The sequence below is a fragment of the Panthera pardus genome, unplaced genomic scaffold, assembly GCF_024362965.1.
Source record: "Panthera pardus isolate Hobbes unplaced genomic scaffold, ASM2436296v1 HiC_scaffold_3, whole genome shotgun sequence".
NCBI classification, from domain to species: Eukaryota; Metazoa; Chordata; class Mammalia; order Carnivora; family Felidae; genus Panthera; species Panthera pardus.
The window spans coordinates 35,954,574-35,979,542 of NW_026526876.1; the positions used below are offsets into that span (position 1 = coordinate 35,954,574).

General features: G+C 51.6%; 1 protein-coding gene, 1 long non-coding RNA gene and 3 other non-coding genes across 5 annotated transcripts in view; 2 read left to right on the forward strand and 3 right to left on the reverse strand.

Moving 5' to 3' along the window:
* The window catches only part of LASP1 (LIM and SH3 protein 1), a 39,057-nt gene extending 25,884 nt beyond the window's left edge, over positions 1–13,173 (reverse strand). The window contains exons 1-2 of the mRNA XM_053893466.1: positions 12,944–13,173; positions 6,154–6,248 (exon numbers count right to left, since the gene is read on the reverse strand). Of these exons, the coding sequence (XP_053749441.1) occupies positions 6,154–6,248; positions 12,944–13,012 (164 nt within the window). The 5' untranslated portion in view covers positions 13,013–13,173. The remainder of the gene's footprint in view (positions 1–6,153; positions 6,249–12,943) is intronic.
* A 713-nt stretch (positions 13,174–13,886) lies between these two features.
* TRNAC-GCA (transfer RNA cysteine (anticodon GCA)) lies at positions 13,887–13,958 on the forward strand. The gene has a single exon. It is a non-coding gene; the product is annotated as a tRNA-Cys (tRNA).
* Positions 13,959–14,571: 613 nt separating this feature from the next.
* LOC109247404 (uncharacterized) lies at positions 14,572–24,913 on the reverse strand. Its single transcript, XR_002071724.2, has 3 exons — positions 24,831–24,913; positions 18,594–18,722; positions 14,572–14,689 (listed from the first exon to the last, which is right to left on the reverse strand). It is a non-coding gene; the product is annotated as an uncharacterized LOC109247404 (long non-coding RNA).
* On the reverse strand, positions 15,564–15,635 carry TRNAC-GCA (transfer RNA cysteine (anticodon GCA)). Its single transcript has one exon. It is a non-coding gene; the product is annotated as a tRNA-Cys (tRNA).
* On the forward strand, positions 18,210–18,281 carry TRNAC-GCA (transfer RNA cysteine (anticodon GCA)). The gene has a single exon. It is a non-coding gene; the product is annotated as a tRNA-Cys (tRNA).
* Positions 24,914–24,969: the final 56 nt, after the last annotated feature.

Sequence of the window (24,969 nt, forward strand, 5' to 3'; positions counted from 1 at the left end):
CCTGCATTAGATTAACTAGATTAAAGAGGAGCTCCAGAACCTCCAATCTCTTACCCTGCCCCCCGGAGCCCCAACCCTAAGCCAGAAGAAGGCAGGCAGACATCTATTCCTCCTACTGGGTCAACCCTGTCCCCTCCCCACAGCCCCCAGCCCTGGCGAGACAACCCTCTCTTTCCCTTCCCCTGCTCACTGCGCTTCAGGTTCCCATGGCAACCCCATCCTCAGCTCCAGGCAGGAGAGCGGCAGAGCAGGAAGACAGAGAGAGTCTGTGGGGGTGGGGGAAGAGGCGCAGACAGCAAGGGTGTCCTCAGCTGCGGAGTAGCTCATGAGGGCCAAAACCAGGAGGCCGTGAATGCAGGATCCTTATAGACAATGTCGGTGAGGAAGACAGGTGCCACGGGTGCGTTTCAGAAGGAAGGACGCACAAACATCGGTGCTGTGCCCTTCCCCCACCAATATGACTGCCTTCCAAGAGGGCTGCAACTGATTTGACCTCCTTCCAGAAACAATTGCTGGGAATTCTACCTTTTCCCTCCCTCTCTGTTCTCAGGTTGAAGCTACCCCCCCACCCCCACCCCGCCACCACCACCCGCTACCCTCAGATCCCAGTTGGGATGAATGGAGGTGTGTGTGTGCCAGTGTGGGTGCTGAGGCAGACAAGGGGCTACCACCCCAGCTAGTGACCCTGACGGAACCCCAGCCTCACCAACAGACTGCATCACGGTTGAGGGAATGAGGGAAGAGCTGGGTGTCCCAACCCTACCTGGAGCTTGGTGCAGAGCACAGCTGCTCTTTGTCCCGTCTGTGGGCCAGCCTGCACCCAGCCCCTTGTTAACTATTCCAGGCAGTGGGCCCTCTGCCGATGCCCGTCCCCACCCTTGACAGCAGCATCAGCTGCTCTGGGGAAGAGAGAGGCATGGACACAGTCCAAGTTCACTAGGACGGGAAGCCGGGGATGGGGGGGGGGGGTGGGTAGGCGCAGGGAAAGGGACCTAGCATCCATGAGGGCAAGAACAGGGACCAGGAGGGTAATCAGGCAGCAGTGGGCAGCAGCCTAGACCTCCGGGAGAACTTACAGGCATACCGAGTGACTTCTTGATAGACTGTATCCTGTGCACATCATCTCTTGAGATTTGCCACAAGGCTTTGGGTTAGAAAAGGCAGGCATTATCATTGTGCCCATTTTACAGAAAAAGAAACTGCTGCTCAGCGTCTAGGACAAAGACCTTGCCCAGTGCACTCCCCTCCACCACAGCTGCCCGGCTATCTAGGGGGAGGCTGCCCTGGGGAAATGAAAGATGTGCTTAGCGGGGTGGGTGAAGAACAAAGTACTTTATCTTTCAAACCCAACCAGTTGCCAAGTTGGGGCGTCAAGAGAGACCCTGTGGGGTCTCAGTCAGAAGCCACCTCCTCCTTTAATTAAAACTTTCCCAAAGCAGGTGTCTCAAGAGTGCAGACAGTGATGCGCAGGGATGCAGGAGAAGGGTCCTCTGACTAAGGACCCCTGAGTTACCTTCCTGCTCAGGACTCTGAGGACAGGGAGGATATCGAGGCTCCTGCTACTGGTGACAGGGACAGCATATAAGGCACAGCCCCACTCCTGCTCCTGCCATTAGCTGCATTCCAGAGGCTGAGCCAGAATAGACCAGAGATCCCGAAAGTTCAGCACCCCCTTTCTATAAGCAACCTTGCCCCTTCCAGCCTTGGACCCCTTCAAAAACCACAGCTTTTTGTTCAAGGAGGAACAAAAATACATCAACAAAAGCAACAAGGAGCCTTTGGTTTTACCAAAGGAAAAAAAAATAGCCCCTACATCCTGCCTCTGGAAGGAGCTGCTGATTCTCCCGCTGGGAACACTGCCCGTGGGCAGGCGGGGAGGGCTCCTTTCTAACCCAGTTTCTTACCAGTCCCCCAGGCCTGAGGGGCTGAAATGGTGGGGATAGGAAGCAACAAGGAAGCATTGTTTGACCAGAGGAAAAACACAAGCAGCCAGAAGGATCGAGGCCAGACTTGAAGAGGGACTTACCAGCCCTCAGGCTGCAAGATGCAAAATCAAAGCTGGTACCAGTCCCTGATGGCAATACATAAAGAGAAATAATTCTGCCAAGTTGGGTAAGGCATGGAAACACTGGGCCTCAGTTTCCTCATCTATAAAACGGGTTCGTTCAGAAACAAAGTGATCTCTGAGGTTCCTTGAGGCCCTGACATCTCTGGATTTAAGGCTTTGGGAATGAGTCGGGGTGGGGGCGGGGGAAGAGACTGCATTTGGCCACTGTGGCTGCCCCTTTGAACCTGCTGCCCCATCCCAAACACACATCACATACCCGCCTCTCACTCCCACTCCGGGTGCTACACCTACTTCCTGACACATCTGATCCCGTTTTTCCCAATCAGAGGCAGGAAAGAGGGAAGTGGGAAAGCCCCAGACCCCAGTCCTAGATTTGCCCACCAATACCCCATCCCCAAGAGCAGCTGGGATTCGACACAGTCTGGCAGAATCCAGAGACGTTTTGAGCACCCAGACCCCACACTCTGAGACCTGAGGGAAGGAGCAGGACCACAGTCAAGTTGTTCTCCAGTGCCGGGGCCATCTCCAGCCTCCTCAGCCCCGCATCACACAACTCAAGGAAACTGTGAAGGATGGACCCCGAAACCTGTAGTCAGTGAAGAGGGGGAGGGGGCATCTGAGCGCCTCCCCCTTTCTTCCCTGACCCATGTCCACCTCCACACTTGATATCCCCAAACCTGGTTCCCCTGGTCTGCAACTCTGCCTCGGGTGTGCAGCCTGCACTGATTCGTGGCCCCCAAGGAGGAGGGCGCAGGCACATTTCTTCCCACCCCCACCCCACCTCTGACCTCCACACTCCCACACTATTTGCATGGAGGAAAGGGGGCAGGTTCGTGCATGCGGACAGATGAGCCCCACTTTCGGAAAATGTGGTTTACAAAACAAATAATCGAGGGTGTAAATATTCCTCTAACCCAAGGGAGCAGGCTCACTCCACCCACCTAGACGTTTCACGAAAGAATCTGAGGAACAGTGGTTCTGGTACCACAAGCCATTGTGCAAAAGCGGAAAGGCGCACCTCCCCCTTGCCATGGCAATGCCTGGGCGGCTGTGCCTGGAAGTATGACACAGATGCAACCTATTCAGTCTGACTCCCTGGCATCTCTCCCCGGCCCCACACCAGGAGAAAGCGTATGTGTCTGGATCCGCAGCAGGCACGTGTTTAAGGGTACGTTTGCGGGGGGTCCATCACGGCCCAGCAGGCTGGCTGTGATCTAGCGTGGGTTCTCTCTGCTGCCTAACCCCAAAACAAGCCTAGTGCAATGAGAGAAACAGAAGAGGCCCTTTGGCTGCTTACAGTCCCTTTCCGGAACATTTTAAAATCTTGGTCTTGAGAAGCCAACCGGGGAATGACTGACAGCCCTCTGCTCTCTCTTGACCACCCCCTGCAAGATCCTGACTCAGGGACTGGCCAGAAAGAGGCAGAACACAGAAGCCTCCCTGCACAACAAACTCATACACTCTCGCTCACTGAGGCGGGGAGGGGTCCAACTCCCTGGCAAAGGGCGGGGAGAGATCACCTGCCCCCGTGGGTCTTGAGCAGACGCGACTTCTGAGAAGGAGGGAAGCCAGGCCTGAGGTCCACAAAGCAAGGCCAAGATGGGGGTGGGGGCAAAGCTACACCCTGGCAAACCCCAAGATTCAGGAACCTGAATGTCACTGGAGGATGGGACCAGAGGCAGAAAGCAAACAGGAAGGAATGAGAGGGGACGCGGGCACAGTGCCTGGCACGTGGCAGGTGCTCAGTACTCTTTGGTCTAGGGGCCCAGCATCCCTGGGTGGGAATGTGTAACCATGGAGAAACTGAAGCTCAGACAGGCCCTGAGGGTGCTCCCTGCAGGCCGAGCCTACTACATCTGGCTTATCCTGGAATTACCTCGTCAGGCTTGCTGGGTCCGGACCAACTGCTAGCAGACGCTGGCTGAGGGAGTGTGAGCGCCTCGGGCAGGGTGTTACTCTGCCCACTCCCAGCAGAGGTGAGACACAGCCTGAGACACAGCCGGGCCACACATCCCCCCAGAGCTTCAGCTCTCATTCAGAGTCCTCTGAGTCCTCCGAGGTAACATCCCAGCTGGGCCAAAGGTCAACTGGGCAGGGCAGAGGCTGGGGCGGTAAAGCCTGGGGAAACAGAGAGAGGCCAGTCTGCTTCTCTGGCTGGGGGCCAGGGCAGAGACAGGAGCCTCTGCCTGGGCACTGTGGAAGCAGCATCCGGGGAGAGGTGCTTCATCTTCTACCGCCCCCAGAGACCCCAACACCTCCAGGAGTCCCCACCCCCACTTACCGCAGCCTCCCCAGAAGAGGGTGAGAACAGTTAGCCTAGGACTCGGGCATCAGGCTGAGAAAACGCCGAGAAACAAGGACAAGGCTGGCTGCTGTCACCAACTCCCAATGCTCACTGAATGCTAGGCTACTAGAGTCTTAGGAAGAGACGTGGCTCAGCCAGACTTCTGCCGGGTGGGGCCGAGGCTCAGAAACTGCCCCCAAAGGAGTCTCAGGGCCCAGAATCCAGCTCCAAGTGGTCCAGCCATGAAGGGGTTACACTGCCCGGGCCTCTGGCTTTATTGAACCCCACCCCGCTCCCCAACAGAGGGAGGAAGTGGCAGAGAATCAGGGCTTGTGTGAGCCTGTAAGAATTCTAAGAATGTCCCATTTCCCTTGGGGGGTGGGAGGGGTTGGTAGGGGGGGAGAGGACCAGTGGAAGCTAATAGAAGAGAGGAGGCAGCTGAAGCAAAAGCCAGGAGAGAGCTGGGATCTTCCTTCTACCCCAGGCAGCCTTCCCAGTGCCCAATCCCTCCCAGAAAGGACAATATCCAGGTTGCTTCTTGGGCTTGAGATTTTTGTCATTTAGAAATCTCTTTTCCCAGGGGCCCCTGGGTGGCTCAGTCGGTTGAGCATCCGACTTCGGCTCAGGTCGTGATCTTGTGGTTCGTGAGTCTGAGCCCCACACTGGGCTCTGTGCTGACAGCTCAGAGCCTGGAGCCTGAATCAGATTCTGTGTCTCCGTCTCTCTATGCAGCCCCCCTCCAACTCACGCTCTCTCTCAAAAATGAATAAACATTAGAAAAAAAATTTTTTTAAGAAATCTCCTTTCCCAGTCCCTGACACAGGTTGGCATATAGCAGTTGGCAGGCACCCGTGCCTGATGAATGTTCAAACCCCCAGGGATGATGAGGTTGGGGTATCAGGAGGGGACTGGGGGTGCTGTGAGGGAGAGGCAGCCTTTCAAGGGTGTTTAAGCCCCCCACCCCTTTCGACAAGTCCCAGTGTTCCCCTCCTCAGCGATTCTGCCGCGAAGAGCCTCCTGACCAAAGAAATTCCTAGACGCAAGTCAGATCCTGAATTTCTTTGAATATGGATTTTGCCGTGACTCAGTGACTTGACCTTCTGAAGCCCTCACTAGCAGGGTGGCTGGGAGGTCCTGCATATACCGTGGACCCGCACTGAGTTTACACTTGCTACATATGACGTCAAGTTGAAGGTAGAAGGCGGTGCACTGTCCAGAACTGCAAGGGATGGGAGAGGGGTGTCCTTCTGGATGGAGGACCCCACCTCTACCCACCTCCCCGCATCAGGACAGGCTGCGGGTCCCAGTGTGAAAGGAACAGAGCCCCAGCCAACTCCACTGGAAAAGACATGAAGGTCTCCACGGCCTCCCTCACCGGCAGGGAGAGGCCTGCCCCAGGCCCAGCCACCCCTTCACGTTGCCCTCAGTTCTCAAGAGATGAACGCCAGGAAGGGCTGCTGCCAGAAGCCCCCCCAAGCCCCTCCGGCGGGGGGTAAGTAAGAGAGAGCACTGTTTCCTGAAGGAGCGCGTTGGGCCCTCTCTCGCAGCAGGATGCACTGGGAAGAACACGCTTGCCTGGCTGGGTTTCAACCAGCCTCTCGCTAGCCGTGTGATCTGGGGGAAGAATATTCCTTTCCCGAGCCTCAGTTTCCCTCCCTGTAAAATGGGCACACCAGCAGCCCTTACTTCATCCAGCCGGGGTGAGGACTAAACGCGCTGAACGCTTCTCAGGTAGAGCGTGCAAGTGCTGGGCAACATCGTGAGAACACAAGGAAGAGCTAGGGAGGGAGGCAGGACTCACGCGTTGCAGTAGGGCGTCTTCTCGTAGCCCTTGTAGTTCTTCATGTTGAGTGTCATCTTGCAGGTCTCACAGTGGAAGCATGCTTTATGCCAGAACTGGGGACAGAGGCACAGAGGGGGGGACAGCCATCAGACACCAGGACTTCGGGAAGGGGCACTCGGGCCCTAGGAAGGAGCCCTCCCTCCCAGGGACTGGAACACAGAATCACCCCGGGGGTGAGCCGGGGACATCTCAAGTCACAGGCTCTGGCAGCCGTTGACATTCTCCTCCCTTCCGCACTCCCCACCCGTCAGCCATTTGAGCTGTCAGGAGCAGGAGAAGGGTGAGCGTGGAAGGGGCCGGTTCTAACAGTGGCAAGCTGTCCCCAGAAGGATGGCCCCACCTCCCCGACCACTCCTGCTGCCCCCCCCCCCGCCCCCACCACCACCACCACCAGAAGCCTCATTGCTTATGCAAAGCTGCCCCAGGGTTGCTAAGAAGCCACAGCTGCTGAACTCAGAGGGGCAGCCCCGCAGCCTGACAGGGTCTGGAGAAGGGGAGGAGGGCCGGCCACCAGGCCCCTGGGCCGAAACCCTGGCACTCCTCACTCTCGCTCCAGGACCGCCACACATGGGCCCCTGGCGCTGCTCCAGCTCTCATACCTCCCACTTCGAAGGACCCGTGACCAGGTGGGGGGTGGATGCCCCAAGCTCTAGCCACCACACTCATACCCTTTCTCCTTCCCTTCCCCTTCTCCCAGCCCCAGTCAGATAACTGGGACGAGAGGACCCCCACAGCCGCTCTCCCTCTGAGGCATTACAGAGCTCTGCTTGGAGGTACATCCCCCACAGTGGGCATCAAAGCTCCACCCTGACTAGCTGTGTGAACTTGGTCAGGGCGTATGCCTCCCAGCCATCTTCATGTCTGAAAAGAGTATCAGCAATAATGAGGAGCAAATGAGAAACCACCTGTAAGACACTCAGCACAGCGCTTGCCCCCTCTAAGTACTCGAATGTTAGGTGCTGGGCCCCATGACAGGTACAAACCCAGCAGAGGGGGCTCAGCAGCTCCGGGTGGAGGCTTGTGTGTGCTGGGAAGCAGGTGGGGCTTCCCTGTGCCCAACCACAGCTACAATGCGGGTAAGACTCCAGCAAAACCCAGGGACCAATCCAGGGGGGCCGGTCAAGGGGAACAGAGCCAAAGACCAGGAGGGAAGGGGGACCGATGCAACAGAAATGCTCCCATCCTGAGAAATGCTGATTCTCGGGCAAACCCACACAAAGGATATAGAAATCGCCCCCCACCCCCCCCCCCCCCCCGGCAGCCCAGGATCAACACCAACCTGGAGTCCAGCTTCCAGGACCCCAGAATCCGGGCTGTCTGGTGACCTGGCTGGCCCGTCTCAGCCCCATTTCCCAGCAGTCAGAGGAAGACACTCCTGACCCCTCAAAGAAGGAGGCCGGAAGCCAGGGAAGAGCCCAGGGAGACTTGCGAAGGTGCCCAGCACAGGGCTGGTTCGTAGCCATCTGTTAAGGAATCCCTCCAAGACAGGGCTTTTCAAAATGTGTTGCCCAGCCAAGGGATGTTTCTGGGACACTTTGGAAGAGGGGACAGAAAAAAGGAAGCTGAGAAGCTGGGATACCACCTCCTCGACCCTGGCCCACTTCAACCAGGGACCAGGGGATAACTTGGGGGTAATCACCTTCTAACAGGGTACTTTCCCTATCGAGGAGACTCTCCAAAGCTGGAATAGTAAATGAAGTGATAGGAGAACCACTTTTTTGGGAAGATGGCCAGCTGGAAGTCTGGAAGCAAAGGCACGGCTGGCGTAAGCTTGGCCCTCACCCCAACCTGGGCCCATCCCAGAGCCCAGCCCAGACTCCTCTCCATACAAAAACCCAGCACATGCAACCTGGCTGGCAGACCAGAACAGGGTAGTCCCGGCCCCCACCAGCCCCCAAAGTCACAGCCCCTCTCTCTCCCCCAATGCCTGGGAGGTGCTGGCAGAGTGCCCCAGCCCTGTCACCACCCAGTCTGCTGGCCGCTGCCTGCCTAGCTGCACAGGCCCCTGCCTGGGCCTCCGCCTCCCCCCCACCCCCTCAGGGGCCTGCCAGGAAAAACATTCTCTGGAATCCGGACCATGACCCACTTTCACACACACATATGCAGGAATATGCACTGTCCTAGGACTGGGGACCTCCAACGCTGCCTCCTGATCGACTTGGGGGAGACACAGGGAAAGAAAGAGACAGCCCTACCCTAGCAGATGGCCAGGTCCCCACCCTGGAGCTGAGCCCCTGGGGAAGGGGGGCAGAGCAGACTGGCCAGGCTGGGGGTGCAGGAGGTTCCACAAGAAACCTCCTAGCTGCCTTTTGGAGGAAGGGGGCCCCCATGAGGGGATGGGGCCCATTTCCATCATTAGCTCTTCCCCCCTCACCCCAAGACCCCTTGCTCTCAGCTAACACATTAAAGGCTGGGGCAGTAGTCACCTGTTCCCTTACATGGGGCTCAGGAGCAGAATAATGAAAACAAGAGGGGACCGAGTGCCTTCAGGGTCACTACTGAACTCAGTCTCTGAGTCTGGAAAGTGGTCTCACAGAGGGGCGGGGTGGGGGTGGTGGGAGGAATGAGATGACCCAGTTCCAGGCTCCAAGCCCAGCACTGATAGCGGCTTCCTGTCACTTCCCTCCTCTCTCTAGAGGAGGGCTCCAAGGTTAAAGAAAATCCGGCAGCTCCCGCTACTGTGTCCTCTTTGGAGCGGGGCGAGGGAGGAGTGGAAGGGGGAACAGAAGATGACAAGTCACCCAACAGTCCCTGTGGGCCAAGCCTGGGCTGGGGACCCCAAGGGGACCCCAAGAGGAAAGAAACCCCCTCCCTGTTTCAGTCGGGTCCAGTGAATGACACAGGGAAATAAGTCAGTACGGCCCCACCAGGACCTGTCTGCCTCCCTCCCTTGCCCCACTGGCCTTGTCCCAGAGCAAGAGCACCCCCTTTTCCCGAAGGCCCCAGATAAGAAGTTTTCAGAGATGCATTCCTGAGCCTGTAGTCTCGGGGTGGCGGGGGGCAAAGTACACCTTTGGGCGTGCAACTCTAATCCTTCCTGTTGCCCTGGGAGTCCACGGTTTCCCTAGTCACAAAACCCAGATGTCCAGTGCCAATAAGAACCCTCTCAGCCCATCTCCAGGCACCGGCAGTGCCCTCCACGCTCTCACCCACAGCTCCAAAACTACAACCCGTTCCACTGAAACCCCACTCCACAGAAAGGCAAATGGAGGCTGATGGGGGCAGAAGCAAGGTCCTCCATACTTGGTCGAGGCTTGGGCCAGCCACTCTCCCTCTGGAATCACGGTGCAGGTAGGGGAAGCGGCTGCTCACAGCTCTGGGTGAGCGGGGAGTGAGCCGCATGACCTATCTGAGCCTCCGTTTAGGGGGTTCATAATTCAGAGGAGCAATCGCATCGGTTTTGTGAAGACTGAAGCTGACACGTCGCAATAAGGAGTAGCTCCTGTGAACGGATGATCACAAAGTGATCGTGGGGTTCAGCTGGGAAAATGGGGCACCACGGCTTCATGGACCTGCCTCCTCTTCTGTGTCTAGCCCAGCCGCCTTCTGCCTTGCTGCCCCCTGGGGATGTGGAGGGGTGGCTCAGACCGCCAGAGGAGGAGAGCCCTCCCAAAGAAGCAGTCCAGGAAAAAAAAAAAAAAAAAAAAAAAAAGCATTCCAGGGGAACTAGCAGCCTACCAGTCCTCTAGCCTTCCTGAATATCTCCACCTGTTTTCAGGAGCCTGGGAAAGCAAGCCAGGGGAGATTCTAGACAGTGCACAGGTCCCCGGATACAAATGCTTCCCAACAGGGTTGGGGACAAAACTCCACCCTTCTCAAAATGTAGAGGACGTGTCAAGACACAGACTCTCTTCCTCCCCAAACGTTCCTGCAGCAGTCATTCAGAGAGCCTGGCACAAAGCAGGTGCTCAATAAATATTTGTCGAATGAATGAGTGAATGAGGTCACCCCATTTCTCCCCCCAACTCTAAGCCCAGAAGTCCTCTGGGGAAGCACATTTCGACCTCCTTCCTCAAACATCGTCATCAGCAATACATATTTATTCAGCGTGCACAGCATACTGGGTACTGCAGGTTGGGGGCAGGGTGGCCATCAGAGGTGACATGGCCTTTACCCACTTAAGCCTTCGGGAGATAAGGCTCAGGGAGGAGAAAAGACTAACACCAAGGACGTGGCCTGTGCTCTGGGTCACATCGTGAGCTATGTGCCATAGGGAAATCATAGTGAAATGAGTCTAATTTGACTCTCTCCTATAAAATGGCAGGCCTTGGGAAGTTGGTTAGCAACCACACCTATGGGACTGAATGTTCCCCCCTCCCAGGTCTCGGTCCTCTGGGCACCAGGTCCCTAGTCCAAGTGTCTGTCCTTACTGCCTGAGGAGGGTTACATGGAACAGGTCTGATACCTAAATATTCTAGGCCTCCTGCTCAGTGCAGGGGGTGAGGTCTCCCCAGGGCCACCTCCTGTAAGGAGAGCTCAAAAAAAGAGGAGGAAGGGCACCTGGGTGGCTCAGACAGTCAAGCGTCAGACTCTTGATCTCAGCTCAGGTCTTTACCCTAGAATCGTGAGTTTGAGCCCCTCACGGGGCTTTTTAAAAAAACCTCCTTCCCAGGGCAACCCCACCTGCCCCCACCTGCCTGAATGTCCTCTTCCAGCTAGGACAAGAGAACCCCCAGGGGAAGGCACTTTGTGGGATCACTACCCTCTCCCCTCTGGCACACAGCACTCTCAAAGACTTTACGAGGGAGCTGAATGTGGGGCTGGACCGACTATCCCAGAAAGATAGGGAGGGCACAGCCTATACCACATCCCCTTCTGGGCACTTTAGTACATTGTCCCACCTCCAAGGAAATGACATCATTCATACCCATCTGACAGATGGTGAATACTGAGGCCTAGAGCCATTCATAAAGCTGGTGGGAGCAGACCTGGAACTAGGATCAAGTCTCCCAACTCCTGGCCCAATAATCCCTCCACCATACGTTGCTTCTGCCTTATACAGGTGAAAGAGCCCACAGCCTCTTCCCAGTCCATGACTATGGAGAATAAGAGAGGCACATGAAATGCAGAGGCCAAAATCCCTCCCCACCAGGGGAAGGTAAAAATCCCAGATGCAAGGACAGTCTGTTCTTTAGCTAGTGCCTCCTAGCTCAAGTCCTGCCCTCCGGAGGCTGGCATGGTCTTTGGGAAGGTCAGCACCCACATCGCTTGTGTTCATGATATAAGCCCTCCTCTCCTCCTGCCCAGCCAAGACCAGGAGAGACAGAGAAACAGCAGCAGCCCTATATACTCGATTCCCCCAAGAGCAAGTTCAAATGTATTTCAGGACCTGGGAACACAATCCCATCTCCCTGATTCAGAGGCTAAAGATCACTGAGAAAGGGTCAATCCCAAAGGGGAGGGAAGAGACCAAAAGTATCCAATGAACTATCCTTTCCCAAATAAACCCTGGCTCCAGGTGTGCAATGAAGAAGTTGGCCCCAGACTTCTGTACCCCTCTTCCATCCCATGCCCCCCAACCCCTGCCAGTTCAGACAGTTAGGAGGGAACATTTGGACTTGGAGCCAGCTTTGGGAGGTGGGCAAAAGGCATGATGAGGAGGGAGACAAAACCACAGAGGCTTCTCCTCCAGAGTGGGGAGAAGATGCAGAGGGGAGGCATCGCCTTAGTATCTTAGGGAGCTTAAAAGACCGGAACCTACCCCAAACTGCTGGAAACACCCAGTTCTACTCTCCGCCCCCCTCCAAAAGTGTAATAGCAACCAGATGAACAAGTCCAGCATGGATGGGGGAGACGACGCATAAGGGCCCCCAGGGGACCGTGAATTTCCAGAAGGCCACCTTCCCCTCTTCCTAACACCTCCCCCTTTTCTTGGCTTCCCCTGAACTCAGCCAACCTCACCCTCCGTTGGGGAAACCTGCTTTGAAAAGTTAGCTCTTTGTTCTACAAGCCAGTCTCAGGCTCTGAGCACAATTTCAGGAGATCTCTGCAAAGCACCCCCACCCACCCTACTCCAGCACCCGACCCCGCCCCGCTCTGGCTGGGCAGCCCAGCCCCGGGAGTTGGCTTCTAATTTGAGGTGGGGGCTGGGAAGCTACAGAGGAGGTCTGCTGCTAGTCCATTAAGCGTTGAACCACCGAGGGGGGTGCAGGTCGTCCAAAAAAAGGGGTCTCACAGAGGGGCTCGGATCCTTATCCGAAGCCCAGTTCACCAGATGCAACATTCGCCGGCTGATAGCCCCCGCCCCCCAGTCTCCAGGCCATGAAGTCCGGCCATTTGCGGCCAGAGCTGAAGGTTTCACTGGGCCCCCCAGCCTCTGCCCCGCCCCCCCCCCGCCGCCCCCTCCCTCCCCCCCCTCCCCCAGCGCCCCGCGCTTCCGCCTACTTGGCGCTCAGCGCGCCGGGGAGAGGGAGCGGCCGTCTCCTCTCACTCTCCCGGCCCTAGGGGGCGGGACTGCACCCCTAACCTTCCCCCACCCCGGGGCCTGGCCTCCCTACTCCTCTTCCGTCCTCCCAGCCCCAGGGCACAGAGCCCACTCTTCTCCGGTAGTGGCCCTCCGCCACGCGCGGACTCCTCGCCTTGCCGCAGATCTCCCGGTTTCCAGACCGGGGTCTGTCCCCATACCCTGTGACACCGCCCTCCTTCCCTCCTCCCGGGATCGCTGGGATGACCCGGCCCTTCTCTCCTCCCCTAATCTGGAGCATTGCTCGGGGATCGCAACGACGCGTCTCCGGATCTCGGGGCTCACCTTATCCAGACAGTTCACCTTCTCCGTGGGGTACACAATCTTGCCGCACCGGGCGCAGTTGGGATTCATGGCTCCGGGAAGGGCTGGGGCGGGGACGCCCGAGCTCGCGCGCGTTCTCTTTTCCCCGGAGCGAGCTGGCGGGAGGCGGCCGCGGCTGCAACTACACAAGCAGCGACGACGGCGGCTGGAGCTAGGGAACTGGCCTCCGCCTCCGCCCTCCTTCCCCTAATAAACACAGCGGGGAGGAGGGGCTGCACCGGGGCGGGGACGCGCCGCGGGCGCGGACAGGGGCGCGCGCGGGCGGCGCGCTCCCCGGGCGACGTGGGGCTGCGCGGGGGCGGATTCCGGGGAGGGCTGCGGGGCCGGGGGCGCGCGTCTAGGTGCGTCGGGAGGGTCCCGCGTGCCCGGGCGCTCTCCAGCAAAAGGTGCCCGGGAGAGGCGCGCCCCGAGGCCAGGGGCCCTTTGGCACTGGAGACGGCGCGGAGCCGGTCTGGCTGCACATCTGGGGAGCCCGGGCAGAGAGAGGCGCGCAAATCCCTCGCACCCGTCTAGGGTGGGGCTGGAACGCTCCGGAACGCCCGACTGGATTCACCAGATTCGGGGACTTTCCTTTGTGCCCGTAGGTACCTGGTGTGAACCTGCGGACGGAACGGGAAGCCCCTGCCCCGCCCCTCAGCCTCCCTTCCCCCCACATCCTTTTCCACATTCGTAGGGCGGAACCCGTCCCTACCGCCGGGACACTGCGCCTCGCAGCCCGAGCTAGTTCTACCCTTCCCGCGCTCTGCCCTGCAGCTTTCCCGGGGTTCTCCGGGTCCGGACACCTCTGCTTTCCCCTTTGGCCCCCTTTCTTCCTTCATTCCTTTCCCCTTACTCTTTCTCCCTACCCTCAGTGTAGCAGTGTCTTAGCATCCAAAAGAGCCATCTCCAAGCGCAGCAGCGGCGCGGGGGTATAGCTCAGTGGTAGAGCATTTGACTGCAGATCAAGAGGTCCCTGGTTCAAATCCGGGTGCCCCCTTCGTGGCTTTTCCTTCACTCTGTGGTAAAGTAGTTAACAAACTACTGGATCTACTCTTAACATTGGATCCTAGAGTAAAAGAAAACAGAAAGTCGAGTTTTGTAAAATGCCTTCCTCATTTTCCAACCGTTAGCAGAAAGCTTTCGCTTTTGCTTTGTACCCAGCAGAAGGAGGAGTGGATGTTCGCACAAATCAAGTACAAGAAGCTGCGCCTAAAGTGTCGGGATTTCTGGGGCGGCCGCCAGCCAGCCGCCTCACATGTGTCAGGAAGTTGGAGGCGCCAGGGTCAGGGGACAAGATTACTCCCCGATTTTGGCTTTCCGTTTCCAATGGGGGAGTTGGTCAAGAGAGGGAAACCCACAAATTAAGCCTTTCTCCAGCTTTCTTTATTAACGGTGTCATAGACCTGTTGTGTTTGCCCTTCCCAAAAGCGCTTCAAATATGTCAAAATGGCGAAGGCACACCCATAGGCTCATTTTAATTTACAAAAATAAAGTTACAACCGGATGCAAACTGATATACTATTGCAGTGACTCTCAGACTTGAGTGTGCATCAGAATTACCAGAAGAGCTTGTTAAGACACCTCCAGTTTCTGATTCTGTAGGCCTGGGGTGGGACCTCAAGAATTTGCATTTGTAACCAGTTCCTGGGTGATGATGCTGCTGGTGGTGGGGGGACTACATTTTGAGAACCACTGAACTAGTAATAGGAGGCCATCGAGTTTCACAACCTGAAGGCGGGACAGATATCTGTTATCAGATCACTGTTGGGCCACAGGGAAATAATAAGAATTAAAGCAGCAATGGCATCCCCCTTGACTAGATTTTGCCCAAAAAAAGGAAAAATAAAGGAGAAAGGGAGAGGCATGCTGCCTGGGTCAGGGGGCAGCTGTGATATTTTAAACCCGGAATCTGGTTGTGTCATCCTTTGGAGCCCCGGGGGAATGCTGGAGTGCATTTTTCCTAATGGCTCCCATAACTGAGAAGCGTCAAGAGCCTGGACATGGAGACTGTTGTCCTGGTGCAAAGCCCAGTCCCAAGAAATACCCAGCTTTTCACCCTTTTCCTGGACACCGGGCCTCAAACTTACCACCTGTACATTGATCAGACCAAAGCTCTGCCTTTGAGCTAATGTAAAGAAAGAGAACGCCGTCTACTTTTGACCTATCTTCTCTATGCCCTGGGTCTTAAACTTCGTGACCACATAGATAAACCTTCCAAACTTGGACTCTCTTCCCCTAGTCCTCTCAATTCAGAGTATGAACTAAGCAAAATAATATTGCCCTGGCCGGGCACTCCATTGTTACCCAAAAAGAAACTATAACATTAAACCAATAGATCTTGAACAGAACAGTCTCAGGAAAGTAGTTCTGCGTCTTCTTTCTACCCACAGGGATTCCACGAGTTTGGGGTATGTAGTAAGGCTTGGCAAAGTAATCCCTATTCAACTTCCGGGGTGTTGCTCTTTGTTTCTCAGGTACAAGGGACAAGTACTTGCTGGGGGAAATCAGCCAAGTAGAAGAGACAAGGATTCCAGAGTTTCAGATTCAGAGAACCCTTAGATGTCTGGGTTATACCTGACTGTGAAAAACTTAAAGGTAGCCAAGGGGGCACCCGGATTTGAACCGGGGACCTCTTGATCTGCAGTCAAATGCTCTACCACTGAGCTATACCCCCTCTGCTGGTAAGAGCTTGGTAAATTCTTTTTACTGCAATCCTAAAATTTTCATCCTGAATATTATTTGTTCAAAGTTGGTTTCTTCTTACTAGATAATACTGAAATTTTTAAGAAGGAGGAGCAAAACTAAAACACCAATAGAAGACACGGCATTTTGAAAGGACGTGAACTCAGGTACCATTCTGCCTTTTCAAAATAGGCTCAATTCTGTATCCACAATCCCACCCATCTCTTTACCCAAAGAAGTCAGAAAACAACCTTTTGCAAAACCAGATAGGGAATCCTTTTCCCTGGTCTCTCTAAAAAGAATACAAACATCAGCTACCAAGACACCACTGAGAAACCTTCGCTGGCTGCACTCTCTAGTGGTCCCTCCCTCTTTTAGTGGACCCAACTACCCCACTTTAGGTGCAGAACACGCTGTCTGTTCTCACGCCGAGTTTATAATTTAATGAAGGCAAACTGGACACTAGAAAGTTAAGATCTGGAAGAGGTGAAAGAGACATTTGGGCACCTGACAGTTGGCGGGCATTCTAGGCAGTGGGAATGATTACCGCAAAGGCGCCAGGACCAGAGAGGTTGGAGAGGTGGACAAGGAGAGAGCAATTCAACATAGCTGGACAGTTAGCCAGGGCCATAGAGGGCCTTATAGTCCAAGGTAAGGAGTCTGGATTTTATCCCAAATGGATGAAAAGCCAGCCTTTGGCCACTTTTTAGCGGGGATTTGAAATCATCACCCACACTGCTGTGGGGAAGATGTCTAGGGACTCAAGAACTGCATAGAGAATACGTACAATGGGATATTATTCAGCCTTTAAAAAAGAAGAAAATTTTGCAATATTTTACAACATGGGATATCATGCTAAGTGAAATAAGCCTATCATAGAAGGACAAACACTGAGTTATATGAGGTACCTAAAACAGTCAAACTCATGGAAGCAGAGAGTGGGATGGTGGTTGCCAGGGATGAGGAAAGAGACACGGGGAGTTGCTAACCAATGGGTGTTAAAGTTTCAATTACACAAAATGGGTAAGTTCTAGAGACCTGCTATACAACATTGTGCCTATAGTTAACAATATTGTCTTGCACACTTAAAAATCTGTGAAGAGGGTAGATCTCATGTTAAGTGTTCTTACCACAATAAAGGAAAGGAAAAAGATGGACACAGAGAGACAGGTTAGGATTCTATTTCAGTAGTGCAGGTGAGAGATGGTGGAAGTATCTTAGATTACAACAGTGTATTTGTTTCCTATTGCTGCCATAAACAAATCACCACAAACTTATTTCCTTAAAACAACACAAATCTACTATCTTATACTTCAGGAGGTCAGAATTCCAAAATCAAATTCACAGGGCTAACCTCAGGTTGACATGCCTGTATTCTTTTGGGAGGCTTTAGGAGAGAATCCGTTTCCTTGGCTTCGGTTGCTTCCAGAGGCCACCTGCATTTCTTGGCTCATGGCCCCTCCCTCCATCTTCAAAGCCAAGGTAGAACCTCTCACCCTCTGATCTCTGCTTCCATCCTTACTTCATGTTGGTAGCTTGAAATGGGCAGGTGGGAGTATTTGCGCCATGGGAATTGGCAAATGCTGTAAATCGGGTCCTTTGAAGCCAGTTGTCAGCCATTTACCAGCACAGCACTACTTCTGATTCTGATTTTCTCGAAGAAGGAAGAGGCCAGCTCTTCAGCTAAAAGGGTGAGGAGAGAGACGATATGGAAGGTCTGAGACAGGAGAAAGTGTGTGAAATAGTCACTTTGGTGAGAAAGTGAACCTAGTCAGCCAGTAGTGTAGGAATACCAGAGAGGGTATTTTGAGATTGATGAGTTGACACAGGACTCGTGAGCTCTCCTCCAACAAAATTCAGCTGCTTGGGTGCCAGTTTGGTGTAATCAATGTGAGAGTTGAGTTTAATTAGGATTGTGGTTTGGCTGGCAACTACAAACTAGGCTTACAGTGAACCAGGCGCTGTGCCAACTACTGTGGGGGAATACAAGGACGAATGTAAAGTGATCCCTGCCCTCGAGGAACTTACAGTCTAGTTGGAGAAACAAGATCCGTACTCCAAGGGGAAAACATTACTGGCAGTCGAGAAAGCAGATGCAGAGTAGCGGAACTGCAGACACAGGTGCTGGATAAAGAAATGAAGTCCCCGACTCTCTGGTAGTGAGAAAGAAGAAATGGACGGGCAATCACAGCTAAAGGAAGAGCTTTCCAACCTAGGGGAAACCTGTTGATGTTTGAAGAAGCAGGGGGAGAGGAAATGACTGAAGATGCTGAGAACTGAGACAATAGAAGCTCATCTGGTACAGGAGCAGAGAGGGTCAAAAAGGGCAAGGGAAGCACTTCCTCTCCTGCACACAGCACTGGACTGGGGGATTCAGTGCAGCTCAGGTTGCACGCAGGGAGGATGGCACTGCTAGGAAGAATCTTCCCTTGGTTCTTTGTATCACCCTGGGAAACTTGAAATCATCGGTTTAGTCAATCATAGGTACTAAACCGCTATTAATCACCAGAGAAGTCTGGTCAGTGAACACTACAATTAAGGTATAATCCCTTCATCTTTGGCAGAGGGGGGTATAGCTCAGGGGTAGAGCATTTGACTGCAGATCAAGAGGTCCCCGGTTCAAATCCGGGTGCCCCCTGCCATGTTTACTTTTAAGCCTTACTACCATCAAAATAGTAGGAAAAGGACAATGACTAACCACACAGGTATCTTGTCCATTCTGCAGAATGTCCTGGGAATACAGCAAATATAAACTACAGTGGATTTCAGGTTCTATGATACCTGAGTCAACATGCAGACAAAGGAATTATCATACAAGCTGGTACTGTCTGCAACCGTTCCAGGATCAGTGGATAGCAAATGGTGGCCTGGGGACTTTTTTGGGGAGTGGGGGGAGTCTCTGAGGCCCTTTCTAGCAAGAGAAAAGGTAATCGTATAATACGTTATTTACCTGTTTCTTGTTCTTTCATGAGGTTACAGTAGAGTTTTCCAGAAGTTACATGATGTGCTATCATAACAGAATAAGTGCGGGAACATAAAAATCCAAGCTGCCTTTCATTAAGCCAGGCATTAAAGGGATCTCCAGAAGAAGGTAAAGCAAAGTCACTCTTACTGTTTGGAAAAAAGTAGCTATTTTTCATTTTAAGACGTTAAGTATTTTTAAAAGGCAATGGACTTATTATTATCATAAGTGCATTAAAAAATACATACATTTCACAGTTTAAATGTCTGGTAAATATCGATAGATATAACCTATATAAACAAAAACTCTTTGGGCCCTCAATAACTTAAGAATGTTAACGGGTCTTCAGATGAAAATTTGAGAACCACTGCTCTGAGTAAAGAGGTGGCTCAGGGGCGAGCGTGCTGGGGTTTTGAGATGGCACAGGGAAGAGATGACATTTGAGCACAATTTTGAAGAATACGAGGATAAGGCAAGAATCCCGAAATCCTAAGCCATATGGTGTTGCTGGAGAGTGAAGTCTAAAAGGCAAGGTGATAGGAAATGAGCCCAGAGAGGAGGAAAGCCATTTCAGGAAAAGACTCCAATACTGTGCTTAAGGAGCTTGGACTTTATTGTATAAGCACTAGTGGGCCAGCAGAGGGTTTTAAGCAATGGAATCTTATGGTCAGACACTGGTGGTAGCACCTATTTAGAAGGCTAACACAGGGGAGCCTGGCTGGCTTCGTTGGTAGAGCATGTGACTCTTGATCTTGGGGTTGTGAGTTTGAGCCCCATGTTGGATGTAGACTTTACTTAAAAAAATAAAAAGGAAAGAAAACTAATACAGGCAGAAGAGCAGATTTCCTGGGGAAATGATGGTTTCTGTTTTGGACCTGGCAGGTTTGAAGAGCCTGTGGGGTAAAAGTATCCCAATCACCAATTCCATATATTGGCTAGAGCTAAGCAGAAATGTCTGGGCTGGAGATATAGATGGGGGAAGTGATCAGCATAGAGATGACAATTGAAGCTCTCAGGATGGGCGTGATCACCCAGGGAAGTACAGGAGGAGAGAGCATAGTGACTTTGAGCCTGTGCTTTGGAATCAGCCAGGTTTGGGGTGGTATTTCAGCTCTGCTTTTCACAAGCTATGTGGTCTCGGACACATGGCTTAACCTTTTTATTTCTCAGTTTTCTCATCTGTAAAGTGAGAATAATAATACGAGGGTTATTGGGAGGATCCAAGAAGTCACATTCTAGTAAAATGCTTAACTCAATGACTAGTACTCAGTAACATTCCATAAATAGTAACTTCTATTGTTAGTAGCATCATGGAAACCATGGGTGAAGAGTGTTAAGAAGGTGGGAATGGTCACAATGTGAAATGCTGTGGAGGTCAAGTAGGATAAAGACTGAGGAGTGTCCTTGGATTTTGAAAACAAGTAGGTCATGGTGACATTTCTAGTATAATTTTTCAACATATATAATTTCTAGTATAATTTTAGTCATGTAGTGAGGACATAAGCTAGATTACAGGAGTTCAAGGAATGAGTGCATGCAAGAAATAAGGAAGTAGAGATTAATCATTCCCAGGCCTTTGGTTTTCATGGACCATTGAAATTACACACACACACACACACACACACACACACACACACACACACAAAACAGTGGCATTGGGAGGGTGGAAAGCTGATATAGGGTTGTAAGAAATATTTTTAACACCAAAAAAGATGAAAAGAAGATAATTCCAGAATAATAGGCAGTCCTTTAAATTGAGTAAATGTAACTTTATAAGAAACACTATATATTCCAAATATTTCTAATTTTGCCGTAAGTGAATGAAAGCTCCTTTATGCAAGGATGCTGACATATGGAGATGATTGAGATCAACTTCTTCATTTGTTCAGCAACCAATCAACGTGTATTTACTGAGTGAGGCCCTATCCTAAGTGCTCAGGATGTACTGTTGAACAAAAAAAGAACATGAACCCAGGCTTTGTGCAACTTATAGACTAGTTATAGACTAGTTGGGAGGAGGGGCCATTCAACAAAAAATCTTCAAATGTATATTTATGAATTGTAATAAATAGTATAAAAGACATTTTAAAAATTAAAAAAAAGAGGGGGATGCCTGGGTGGCTCAGTTGGTTAAGCATCTGACTTCAGCTCAGATCGTGATCTCACGGTTTGTGAGTTTGAGCCCCACATCCAGCTCTGTGCTGACAACTCAGAGCCTGGAGCCTGCTTCGGATTCTGTGTCTCCCTCTCTCTCTCTCTCTGCCCCTCCCCCATTCACACAGTCTCTCTCTCTTAAAAATTAACATTAAAAAAAATAAAAATAGGGGCGCCTGGGGGGCTCAGTCGGTTAAGCATCCGACTTCGGCCTCAGGTCAGGTCACGATCTCATGGTTCGTGGGTGTGAGGCCTGCATCGGGCTCTGTGCTGACAGCTCAGAGCCTGGAGCCTGTTTCAGATTCTGTGTCTCCCTCGCTCTCTGCCCCTCCCCGACTTGCGCTCTATCTCAAAAATAAACATTAAAAAAATTAAATAATAAAAAAATAGTATGAAAGAAAAAGGCAGCATGTCAAAATAGCTTACAACAGGGGGACCTGACCTAGGATGGGGGTCAGGGCAGATTTCCCTAAGAGACATTTAAACTGAAATCTGAACTTTAGTAGACATGATGTACATGATGAGGGTAGGCAGGGTAGAGTGTTCCAAGCATGTGTGAGACTTGTGGGTATTCAGGAGCATGGACAGTATCTGGGACTAAAATGTCAACTCTTTGGAACAAAAGCAAGCATGGTGCAAGATAAGGTTGACAAGGTAGGATGAGGCCAGGTCAGGGCCTAGTAGACCACCATATGGATTTTAACTTTGATCTAAGAGCACTAGAAACCACTGGAGGATTTTCAGGAGAGTGACATTGTAATATTTGTATTTCTGAAAAATGATTCTTGGCCATGAGTGAGTGGGTGGAAGAGGGAGAAATAGAGGTCAGGAGGTATGCTAGGAGGCTTCAAAAGTAGTTTAAGTAAGAGATGGACCGTAGCAGGACTAGAGGAGATGGAAAGACGTGGATAGACATGACAGACACTGTTTTTTAAATGTTTATTTATTTTTGAGAGAGACAGAACGCGAGTGGTGGAGGAGCAGGGAGACACAGAATCCGAAGTAGGCTCCAGGCTCTGAGCTGTCAGCACAGAGCCCGAAGCAGGAATCGAACCCACGAACCTCGAGATCATGACCTGAGCCAAAGTCAGAGGCTTAACTGACTGACTGAGCCACCCAGGCACCCCAACAGACACTTTTTTTAAAAAAAATTTATTTATTTTGAGAGAGAAGAAGAGCATGAACCTGGGAAGGGAAGAGAGAGAATCCTAAGCAAGCTCCACGGAACCCGATGGGGGGCTCAAACCCACAACTCTGAAATCAAGACCTGAGCTGAGCTCAAGACTTGGACGCTTAACCGACTGAGCCACCCAGGTGCCCCTCAGAGGCACCTGGATGCCTGGTGGACACCTGGATGGACACCTGGATGGATGGTGGTTCCATTTATCAAGAGAGACACATTTGCTAAGGAAATCATATATTCAGAAACCCATGGAATTTGGTTGAGAAGTGAAAGAGAGTGAAAAATTGGTAGCTAGAGAAGTTGGTGGAATCAACTGAAGGCATTTTAAGAGTGATAAGAGAGATTTATAAATGTACAGATTTATAGACTTCTTAATGTTGAAGTGCCCCAGAGCTTAGCTCATGGTCTTTATTTATCCTTACTTTTTTTTTTTTTTAGATTTTTAAATTTATTTATTTTGAGAGCAAGATTGTGTATGTGAGTAGGGGAGGGGCAGAGAGAGAGAGAGAGAGAGAGAGAGAGAGAGAGAGAGAGAGAGAAAATCCCAAGTAGGCTCCACACTATCAGCACAGAGCCTGATGCAGGGCTTGAACTCACGAACCATGAGATCATGACCTGAGCTGAAATCAAGAGTCAGATGCTTAACCGACTGAGCCACCAAGGCACCCCTAGATTTTTTTTATTTTGAATTAATCTCTACATCCAACATGGGGCTCGAACCTGCAACCCCAAGATCAAGAGTCGTTTGCTCCAGGTACCCCTATCCTTACTTCTTTATGATCTCATCCACTGTCATGGCTTTAGACACGGTTGACCCTTCAACAACATGGGTTTGAACTGCACTGGTCCACTTATATACGCATTTTAAAATATATATATATTGTAGTATTGTAAATGTATTTTTTCTTCCCTATGATTTTCTTAAATTATTATTTTTTAAGTTTATTTATTTGAGGGGGAGGGGCAGAGAGAGTGGGAGAGAGAGTGAATCCCAAGCAGGCTTCACAACAGCAGCACAGAGCACAAGGTGGGGCTCGAACTCACAAACCCATGAGATCATGACCTGAACCAAAACCAAGAGTCGGCTGCTTAACTGACTGAGCCACCCAGGCACCCCTATTCCTTACTATTTCCTTAATAACATTTTATTTTCTGTCTTATATTCTAAGAACCCAGTATTCTGAATCCAGTACATACAACATACAAAATATGTGATCAATTGTTTATGCTATTGGTAAGGCTTCTGGTCAAGTAGGCTAGTAGTAGTTAAGTTTTAGGGGAGTCAAAAGTTAAACATGAATTTTTGAGTGCATGGAGGGGTCAGAGCCTCTAATCCCTGAATTGTTCAAGGGTCAACTGTATACCTATATGCTAACAACTCCCGAATTTATAGATCTTTCTCTCCAGAACTCCAGGCTAATGTGTCCAACTTGTTATTTGAATTTTGTTTGGTCGTTTAATAGGCATCTAACTTAACATGTCCAAAATTGAAGTCCAGTTCTTAACCCCCAAATCTGTTCCCCCATAGTTTTCCCCAAGCCAGTTAATGGCAAGGCCATTTTCAGCTTGCTCAGACGTTGAAGGCCTTGGAGACATTTTGATTCCTTCCTTTCTTTCATGCCCCACATTTTGTTGGCTGTACCTCCAAAACACATCCAGGACCTGACCACATTACATTACCTCTACTGCTACCACTCTAGTCCAAATCACCATCATTCTTTCCTGAGTATTGCAAGAGCTTCCTAGCACATCTCCTTACTTGTAACTTTGTGTCCTTTCCCACAGTCTAGCTTCAATTAGAGTGATCTCAGGCACACTCATGCCTTAGGAAGCCTTCACTGGCTCATGACTATCTGTACTGCCCTTCCCTGCGAACTCCCTCACCTAAAATCTAATATCAAATAATCTTATTTGCTTTAATATCAGCTTCTCCCATGGAGCCCACACTGACCACATTGTTTCAAATTACAGGGGCGCCTGGGTGGCGCAGTCGGTTAAGCGTCCGACTTCAGCCAGGTCACGATCTCGCGGTCCGTGAGTTCGAGCCCCGCGTCAGGCTCTGGGCTGATGGCTTGGAGCCTGTTTCTGATTCTGTCTCCCTCTCTCTCTGCCCCTCCCCTGTTCATGCTCTGTCTCTCTCTGTCCCAAAAATAAATAAAAAACGTTGAAAAAAAAATTCAAATTACAATTTGCCCCTCCACCCACTTCCTGATCCCTCTTACCTTGCTCTTTTACTTTTCCATGGTATGCACCATCTAACACACTATACACTGCAGTTATTGTATCTATTGTTTACTAATACCCACTGTCATTGCCACCCTAGCAGAATCGTTTATCTGTTTTTCCCCCTGATGTAGTCTAATGTATGCCCATGACAGTACCTGGCATAAAGTAGGTGCTCAATTAATATTTGAATATATCAACAGAAGGAAAGAGGCCAGAATGGGGAGGTTGAAGCTATAAAAGGGGTAACTGACATACCAGGATCCCTAAAATACAAATGGGTATGGAACCAAACACACACACACACACACACACACACACACACACACACACACACACACACACACACACACACACACCCGCACACGGGATTATCTGCAGCGCTAGAATGGCTCTTCCCAATACCACATCCTTTTGGGGGAGGGGGGAGGGAACTTTCACATTTGTTTATTTTTACTCGCCATCTCTTTTTCAGCAGTTTTTTTTCAATACCACATCCTAAGGGTACCGTTTAGAGCTTTCTCGCTCGGTCCCCCACGCCCTGTGTTCTTCGGGGGCCCCTACACAGCACAGAACCTTTTAATCAATCATTTCTGAACTTCTAAGGTCCAGCGAAGCTCCCGACGCATATTACGTGCTCAAAAGAGGTTGTTGGGTAAATTTACCAATGTTTCTGTGCTCCCGACTACATTAGACTTCTTAAAAAGGAGACTCCGGACGTCACTCGCGCCAGCAGCCCTCAGCGCCGACACCGCCCACTTCGCCGCGAGAACTTAACCCTACGTCCAGCATTTATTACGTAAT